Genomic DNA, 9,801 nt, shown 5'->3' with positions numbered 1-9,801 from the left:
GCAGACTATTCTCTCTGAGGTAATTGGAACTCTTCGCTTCCATCCATATGATGTCGCGGTGCCTCCTTGTCACGAAGCGAATGATGATGTGACGCGGCGCGCCATCCGATCGCTGTTTGCCTACACGGTGCACCACATCCACGGCTTCCTCCAGTTTATCCTTGATCCGCGGGACCACCCTGGCAAGATGACTGATCGCGGTCATTCGAATGTTTTCGTCTTCACGTTCCCGAGTAGTTTCAAACACCGTCTGCAACTATACCTTTCTAGCTCTTCCACTCTGAGCTTAAGAGAAGCATTTTCATGTTGCATGTGTTGAATCGACGATTCGGCCTTACCGATCTTTTCACCGTGAGAGGCAACATCTGACAGGAGTCGATTAACAGTGTCAGACAAAGAGTTCACCGCAGCCGTAGTGACCTCAATGGAGCTCTCAATATGAGTAATCTTTTGAATAACTGAATCTTGCTTGGAGTTTATGGACTGGATGGCGTTGAAAATCTCAGCAAGTGATACATCGTTACTGTCTCTTTTCTTTTTCCCAGGGGGACTTTTGCTGGGAGTTGCGAGAAAAGGATCGACAAAACCCCCTTCATAATCATGTGTGATAAGCGAGGCATCTACACGTTCGGATTCATCCATATTTTGGCCTAATGTTTCGCTTGACAAGTGCCTGTCCAAGTTCCACGAATTACGTAGGTTCCTACCCACTGAGCAAACGACGTCCAAACGACGTCATTTCAACGTCTTTGTCGGAATATAGACATGATCTGCACGTCGGGTGGACGTCTCATGTTTGTTGGGTATTAACACGTTTCTTGCCCATTAACTATCTGAAGGTGGATTCCAACTCAAATTAACATCCGCATTCAAAAGATTATAACTAAACGAACCACCAGAGGGGCATAATATGACCCGTTGACTAAAATTTCTTCTTAAGCTGAAGAGGTTCAAAAACACGTTTTATCAACGAGACGCCATCTTAGCCCAACACTGGAAGCTGCCATCGCTAATCCCCCACCTGGTCCATACCCTCCCTCCAACAATTCGAATTTCCGTGGGCGGGATTTAATTTAAAGTGCCCCTATTATGCCATTTTAAAGGTTGCTAATATTGTTTTAACTGACTCCCAAAACAGGTTTACATGTATGCAAGCAGGAGTCTGATGATAAAACGGCTGAAGTGGCTGATCGACAAGTTTAGCACGGTCTACCGTGCTCCAGTGCCACCATGGAGAAGTACAAGATATCAGATTCTCAGACAATTTGCTTGGGTAAAAATCCTAAAAAATGATCCTCATTTAATGGACCTTTTTTCTTGAGTAAATGATGAGCGCCGCCACTACGGATACTTCTGAACTTCCGATTTGATGCTCTGCTGTTCTGGTCACCACAGGAACCCATTCAAATAGCACCCATCTGTTTGTAGCTAACGTCGGCAGCTTTGTGTCATCTACACACTCATTAAACTTTGAGAGGTGAGGTACTGACAAATGACAGTCATTGCAACATTGCAACGTGATGGCGCTATGGAGCCATGTGCATTTTAAAAACATTTTAATAGGTTTAACATTAGATTATCAGTTTGGAATATACGCTAACTTGACTAGAAACACTGGAGACCAGAAATGCAAAGCATCCTTTCGTTAAGAGTCATGCATGACTTAAGAATAACATGCTGAAATGTTGTTAAATACATGACTTACAAGACTTTATAGACAGATACGAGAGTGACTCTTGAAGAAGCACCACATCCACTTGTACCACTCTTTCAAGAATTTACCTTCAAGAATCTGGCAGTAAGTTTTGGGAGTCCATTTTTAGTCCATCTCTGCAAGACAGACTTTTTACTAAGGGACACGTGCTCCAAGCTTTTGCCCGTAAATTGAAGGCAACTTAAGGTGCGTTCATGCCAGATCGGAATTCCCGTAATTACGAGATTCCAATATGTAAAAAGCGCCCACGTCCTCGTAGAACTTGTAATTACAGCTTGTGAACTGGGAGTCTTCTGAGAGCTATGACTTGTACCACATGACCACTGTATCACCTGACCAACGTAGGCTCTGAGTCTGAGGACGTAAACAGCTCCAAATAGAACGTCACATACTGTCATTTTGAAATAACGGTAATTACGATATGGTGTGAACGCAGCATTAAATTGCATCACAAAGGGAAAGCGAAACTGAAAGTGAAACCAAAAGGTTTTCCTATCCCACGTTGAGCTTGAAAATACTCTACCTAGTTTCATATCACCCGATTCAATATTGTTTGAAATGACATTGCAGGTTCCCACTTGTACTATTGAGCATACAATGAACATGCAATCTGTCATCCTTTACTTAATAATTTACTAATATAATCAGCATATAGTTAAAGCATCCAAATTGACCATTATGCTTTCTCCAATATTAAGTAATACAGACCCTCTTATCTCCCTATAGCAAGAAAATTTCTGGTTAAATTCTGAGAAGCTTTCTCCAGGAGCATTTTCAAGAGGAATATACATTAAGCTGCAAAAAGTTATTTATTATTTAATGTTCAGTCTTGTTTGATGTTTTAAATGCCACAAAGAATATAGTTTTTTAAATGGCTCCCAATGATAACATAACGTCAGAAAAAACGTGGCAGAGACGGTTGGTGAATCTGGTGTATATATGCTTGTACTCTGTTTATCAGTGAATGGCAGTAATGTAATTGATGTAATTATGTAATTAATTAACGTAATTCGGTCACTTCAGCACCAAGCTTCAGACACGCCCTGCATCAAATATGCATAAATGGAGGATAGCCTGCTTTTTAGGAATTCGGTTCCTCAAAATGTATCTTTTCCGAAGTCACAATAAAATGTATCTTTTCCGTTTTTCACAGTGTACGCCTTATTTGCCATTTAAATAAATAAGACTGCAAAAACAAACAAACAAAACAAATAAATAATAATAATAATGTGGTACACATCCGGAACAGAAGATTTATGTACAGATTTGTGCATTATGTACTGTTTATACAGCTAACTAATATGTAAATGTATTTACATAATAGGCTACTTGAAGAGGCAACAATTAGTTAAATGAATTACAGAAAACAGGTGGTGATTTCTGTGTTAGCTGTTTAAGCTGGAGATGGCATGGGGGAAAACTGTTTTTATACCTAGATGTTCTAATCCAGTGCACAAAGATCTGTAACGTGCAAATAGTTTGTAGCTGGGGTCTGTGATGATGTTACCTCGCCGTTTCCACTGTTTTAAGCAGCTGCAACAACGACACACGACACCCAACAATAGGGGTTCTATTTTAGAAAGAATTTCTATTTCTGCTACGACTCAGCTGGGACAACAACATGCAGCTTCTGTTGTCTGTGATATTTGATCGAATCCATCACGTCGCGTAGCCGTGTCGCGCCTGGTTTGGACAGACAAATTGCTTCTCGCTGGAATCTTTTCGCGTCGCGTCTGGTTCGGACACGGCGTTAAGGTAATTTAGATCATTCTAAATGATACATCCTTATCCTAAATGAAGTCCTCGTACGTGTGAATTTTTATGTCTGTGAAAAAAAGTGCTCTTGAAATTTAACCAAGTGAAGCTACTAGATTGTTTTAATGAAATTTGGTTACATTTAGAAGAACAAAACTTGATGTTGTGGTTGCGTAACACCATTCGGACAGAAGCGGTAGTGTTAAAACCTCTGGACTTTGTCCAGAACCAATGCTCCAATAGCAGCCGACGAAAACAAACACGTGCTTCAGGAAAAAAAAAAAAAGCTTGAATATTAAGTGCTCTGTGTTTTACTTTCATCTTCAGCACGTCGTTCTCACTGACTCAAGTTTGTGTTTTTTTCACTCTGCTCGTTTGCTGCCAAAGGTAAGAACATTTTGCACAAAGTATGCAGGACGCAAAGCATTTGAACTATTTCTGAAGGATTTTGAAGAAAATTCAAGATCCTTTCTGCAAGACACGCAGATGTAACTTGATTTCAAAAGTAAATTGTGCGTGCAAAAATGTACAATAATATTATTTAATGCAGTGCGTTTTACAGATGCTGCTGTTTTTTGCACTCTAATTCTGGAAATGGTTTAATGCTTTTTTGGAGATTCATTGTTTATTCACAATAGTAAATTAAGTTGTTTTTTTTTCTGTGGTATATCTTAATTACTACACTTTTCCAGAATTTGCTATTTTTTAATAAGTATCTAATGTTTTGCACGGATTATAATGTAAGGTATTTAAATGTGTTCATCACTGACCATAGTGTTAGATGTCAGTCTCATTGATTGTAACATAAGAACTCTATAATATAAGATGTTTATGCTTTAAGATACAGAATGAGCGCATTAAATGCATTCACTGGTGCCTCATTTGGAAACAGAAGCCTTTTTCCCTTCTTAAAGGAACAGTTGACTCAAAAATAAAAATTGTGTCATTTCTTCCCTAAGCCTGGTGTTTATTTTTCTGTTGGACCAAAAAAAAAAAAAAAGTTTGAAGAATGATCACACAGCTCTTTTCCATTTAAAAAGTTCTTGCTTAATATAACATAAATGATGTAATTACTGAAATATGTAGTAGAAAACCCATGAAAGATTTATGTTATTTAAAACACCCACATAGTTTTATATATATTTTGGACTATCGGACTATTCTTTTGATGACGTGAAATGGTTGCATTTAGTGAGCTACTCACGCTACCTGCTGCTGTTTTTTCGCAACGCAATTAAAAATACACAACTTGGAAAATAAAATACTGATAAAATGCCACATTGTGTAGAGTTTGGTTGTAATTTTCATTCAAAGGGCAACAAGAGAAAGCGAAAGTAAGTCTTCACTGCTTTTTCTAGTGATAAGAAAAGTAGAAAAGAATGGGAAGATGCCTGTGGTCAAATAAAACTTCCTAAAGATCTTCATCTTTGTTCCCTCCTCTTCAGCCCTGATGCCTTTTGTCCCTTTTCCATCAGTAGGCACCGGGTGCTAGTTTAGAGCTAGAAGTTGGTTCGACTGACAAGCCTTTCAAGAACTGTTTTGCTTTTTTGGTTAGAGAGCCACCACAGAGTCAGGTCTTACATCGCTGAATACGTCTCATCTTTCCCAGCAACACTATGTGGCAGCGACAAATACAAACACACCAGACTTGCATCAGATGCATCAGTGCCGCGCAGACACATCCTGACTATACTATCATTAGTAGAGACTGCAAGACCTGAAATGGGTGTGTCAGACAAAGGAGAGATGCAAAATGTGCAGTGTTGTGGGCCTCCAGGAACTTATATCCATCACCACCTGTAAGCTGTAGCTGTGGTTGTCGTATCAGTATTTTATTTTCCAAGTTGCATTGCAGTAAAAATAACAACAGGTAGCACCAGTAGCTCACAGGGTGCAACCATTTCACATCACTGAAACAATGGGGCACCCCCCATAGTCCAAAATGTGTATAAAACAATGTGGATTTTTTAAATAACGTAAACCTTTCATGGGTTTCTACGACATATTTCATTTATGTTATATTAAGCCATACAAGTCTTACTGCCCAGGATTCCCTTTAAGGATTATACTCTATTCAGTGTTCAGGCAGGGACAGGTTAATGTGTTGTGACAACAACAAAAAAAAAATAAACAGAACACGTCCTGGGCTGTGCATTCACAGTAAAATAATAACTCATATTGTTTTGTTCAGGTTTTACAAAATGTCCGGAGACATAGCCATGGACTATGAAGATTTCATTAAAGAACTTCAAAGCATACAAATCCCACAATCAAGAAATGTATCAGAAAATGCAACCAAGCATTACCAACAAGAGATGAGGATGACTTACTTAATTACATATTCTATTGTCCTCATCCTCGGTGTCACCCTCAACTTCATCGTCATTGTCATGAGCTGCCTGAAAAACAAGAATTCTCCAAAGGTTGCCGCTTGGATTATGGCACTGGCTGCAACACACTTAGTCTGCAGCTCATCTATTGTTTTTCAGCTGCTGTATGCTTACAATAACTTTGAATGGAATTACGGAAGTGCAAGCTGCAAGCTGTCATCCTATATCATCTACGGCAGTATGTTCTCCACGGCAGCCATGCTGAGTCTCTGGAGCATTAATCCTACTTTTTCAAAAATCAAGTGCACAAAAAATTGTACCATCATTCGGATTTCACTCTCCTTGACCGTTGGAGCAGTCTTGGCATGTCCTTCGCTGTTTTCCAGAGAGGTTAGAGATTCTCAGTGCATTGATGATTACGACTTGGACAAATCGAGAACAACTCAAGACGGCATTACAAGACTGAAGGCAGTCGTTGTCATGCGATTTCTCATCGGGGTTCTCGTGCCAGCTTTGATAATGTTTCTCACCTGTTTGAGATCAGCTAATAGAACCTGTAAAGACTGCAAGAAGCAGGCACAGATCATCTGTGCTATGAAGACAGTCTACTTTGTGTTCTGGGGCCCTAATATTGTCTTAACCATGATTCAAGCCACTGTAAACGACAGCCTGAGTACAAATATGTTGAACTACGGACTTCCTGCAGCTACTGTACTGGCCACAAGCCACTCTTTTACCAACCCCATTATCTATCTGTTATTGGGATGCAGCATTAAAATGAACTGGATGGCGCATGACCCAGATCAGTGCGGAATGGCAGTTAATCAGGGGATAACACTGTTGCCTCGAACCAAGAAAGCCCAGAGTTCAAATCCCAAATGAGCCAGGAGGTCTGTCTGTGTGGACTTTTTCCGGAAGTAAATTGGAGACACTAAATTGTCTGTAAAGTAAATAGTAGTGAGATAGGCTCCAGCATTCCTGCGACCCCACAAAGGATAAGCAGTTTGAAGAATGGATGGATGACCCAGTTCACAAAGATCACATGAACTGATGCTTTTTAGGAAAATGCTGCACATGAATTGCACACAGGCATCGAAGGTTGATGTAGCAAGTATAAAATACATAAGTAAGGACTCATATACAACATGTCCACAAAAATGCATGCCAGCAATTTCTGTATTCAAACCGAAAAGTGGACCATTTCTTTAAACTACAAACTCTCATAACTAAAAATATTCTGAAAATGGACCCTGTATGGTCCAATTTCATGATTTATGTTAAATGTTAAATGCTGCTTTTGTTGAAACAGTGCATCACATGTATACTCTTACCAAATTCATAAACTTTACATCACTGTAAAAACTTTTACTATGATCTACTCAATTTTTTTGGTGAAACATTTTTACACTGAAAAATATTAAGTAAATTTTAAAGTTGTGAAATCATTGAAATATACTTTAAGAATCTAATAAATGTAACTAAAAAAATTAAGTAGATTCAAATAATTCGATTAATTAATCTTTTAAATAAAATTGAGTAAATATAATTAAAATCTTTATGCAATGCAATAGTAATTCAATAGTAAATCCAAAACAAAAAAAATTGAGTAGATTTAATTTATATTTTGTATATACAAATATCCTATATTTACTTTTTTTTTACTTACATATTTTTAATTGTATTTACTATTTACTTTACAATAAATATAACAAAATTAAATGACAAACATAATTTTTAATTAAACACAGTATTTTAATTAAACTTTTATTTGTCATTTTTGACCATAACTGCAATTCAACCATACTTTGCAAATGACAACTTGTTATATAAATTTTAGCCACTGATCTGTGGACACTTACAAACATACAAAATTCATCAAAAATAACATTTAAAATTTTAGGCATTAACCGTTCCTTGCCAAGTTAGACCAAAGATAAGAACATGTCATTAAAGGGTTAGTTCACAAAAATAACTAAAATTTTGTCATTAATTACTTACCCTAACGTTGTTCCGTAAGACCTCTGGTTCATCATTAGAACACAAATATATTTCTGATGAAATCCAAGAGCTTTCTGATCCTCCATAGACAGCAAGGGTCCTACCACTATCAAGTCACAGAAATGTAGTAAGGACGTTATTAAAATAGTCCATGTAACATCAGTGGTTCAACCGTAATTATATGAAGCTACAGGAATACTTTTTGTGTGCAAAGAAAAGTAAAATAACTTTATTTAACAACTATAATTGAACCACTGATGACATATGGACCATTTTATTGATGTCTTTACTGCATTTCTAGGCCTTGAACTTTTCAGTTCCCTTGCTGTCTATCGAGGGCCAGAGAGATCTCGAATTCCATCAAAAATCTCTTTATTTCTGTTCTGAATATGAATAAAGGTCTTAGTGGTTTGGAACGATATAAGGATGAGTAATTAATGGTATAATTTTCATTTTTGGGTGAACTATCTCTTTAACTATAGTTTAACCTGCACTGACATTTCACTGTTGCCAGTAAGTTACTGTAATTAGAATTTACAGTAGCAAACCGTATTTCATTTACAGTTGCAAACTGTAGCTATTTTACAGCCAAATACTATTAAAAAGGTCAAAATCAACAGTATACTACTGTAATTCATTCATTTTAATATAGATTTCAGTAGATTTTATAACTTTATATATAATTCATTTTAATTAATTTCATTTTTACTCTACATAGGTACTACTGACATTCAATTAAAACAGATACAATAATCACAAAATATCAAATACTTTATTTACAACAGTGCATGTATAACACTTTACAATACAGTCTTGTTGAAAAGTTGAAAAAACTGCATCTTCACCATTTCCCCTGTCTTAGGACGTTTTGCAGTGCATTATGTTGTATCCTCACAAAGAATCTATAGGCAACAGAAACAATGGAGAAAAAGACATGCAGCCAAAGAATACACAGCCATCTGCAAAACCCAGGTGCTGCTCCAAAACGTGGCCACCACCTTTGCTCACCATCCACTTTTTTTAGTGACAGAAATGTCTTCTCTGAAAAACAAGTAGAAAAAATGGCAAACTTTTTAAAAGGCAAACCCCACACAGAATACACAAACTTCTCAAAACCATAGTTGTTCTCTTACCATGAACTATCAGTCTCAGAGTGGTTGGCATGCTCGTCTTTCTTGATGCTTCATTGCAGTTGCCTTTAAAACACAAACACAACAAAATGCAGTAAATCTTAAATTCCATTAATAATTATAACAAACGAATTCTAAAACTAGAAAGGCAGCTAACAGTTAGCTATATAACTTGTCTGAACTAGCCAACATACGATTTTTTTCTCTCAGTAGGGTACTGGCCAACATTATACTAACCTGAACAAAATTTCACATTAGTTAACCTAATGTTAATATAAGCGTTGCTTGTTGAAAATTATTTAAATTCAGTAATTTAATAAGCTGTCAAAAACCGTTTGAAACGACAGCGCAGTTTACTATAGTAAAGTTTGTAACTGCCATGTTGACGGCTAAATATTACTAGGTTAAACTGGTGTGCAAAAATCTGACAAACACTCAGACGAACGTATATTTATTTTTACCTTACTTGCTGGTCTTAATCTCTCGTAAATTGCATCAACACACAGCGCGGATGTTCTCCGGAACTCTTCCGGTCTCGCGGGTTCATCCCCGAGCAAACGCTGCCACGCTGCCCGCTGATTCAGCGTCTTCCTCGGACACGAGTGGCGCGGCGCAGCGCGACTCGACAAAAGAAAACAATATAGAACTCATTAAATATACTATCTACAGTGGATGCTTACATTAAAGTAATGCCCCGGTATATTTCTGACTTACATATGTACTTCAAGCGCTGGCGCTGTGTCTGACATGAAGGACAAACGGATTTTCCAGTCATTACAAGCGATGCAACACATCCGGTGTAGTCTGTCCCAAGCTGTTGCGGCGTTGTAGACACGATGTAGGGCAAATCTTGTCAATCCAAATATAATAAACG

At 37.6% G+C, this 9,801-nt stretch overlaps 1 protein-coding gene and 1 long non-coding RNA gene across 2 annotated transcripts; one reads left to right on the top strand and one right to left on the bottom strand.

Annotated features, from left to right (window-relative positions):
* Window positions 1-3,748: 3,748 nt before the first annotated feature.
* LOC127160278 (chemerin-like receptor 1) lies at window positions 3,749-6,903 on the top strand. Its single transcript, XM_051102941.1, has 2 exons — window positions 3,749-3,856; window positions 5,661-6,903. Exon 2 carries the CDS (start codon window positions 5,671-5,673, stop codon window positions 6,679-6,681), a length of 1,011 nt encoding a protein of 336 aa, XP_050958898.1. The 5' UTR covers window positions 3,749-3,856; window positions 5,661-5,670; the 3' UTR covers window positions 6,682-6,903.
* A 1,399-nt stretch (window positions 6,904-8,302) lies between these two features.
* Window positions 8,303-9,629, bottom strand: LOC127160281 (uncharacterized). Its single transcript, XR_007826695.1, has 3 exons — window positions 9,389-9,629; window positions 8,931-8,993; window positions 8,303-8,838 (listed from the first exon to the last, which is right to left on the bottom strand). It is a non-coding gene; the product is annotated as an uncharacterized LOC127160281 (long non-coding RNA).
* Window positions 9,630-9,801: the final 172 nt, after the last annotated feature.

The sequence above is a fragment of the Labeo rohita genome, unplaced genomic scaffold (genome assembly GCF_022985175.1).
Source record: "Labeo rohita strain BAU-BD-2019 unplaced genomic scaffold, IGBB_LRoh.1.0 scaffold_315, whole genome shotgun sequence".
Lineage (NCBI taxonomy): Eukaryota > Metazoa > Chordata > Actinopteri > Cypriniformes > Cyprinidae > Labeo > Labeo rohita.
Note: the sequence above shows the minus strand (reverse complement) of the source record. Positions and strands in the feature narration are given on the sequence as shown.

Excerpts from the sequence above, each read along its gene's own strand:
- LOC127160278 (XM_051102941.1), top strand. The coding sequence starts at position 5,671 with ATGTCCGGAGACATAGCCATGGACTATGAAGATTTCATTAAAGAACTT.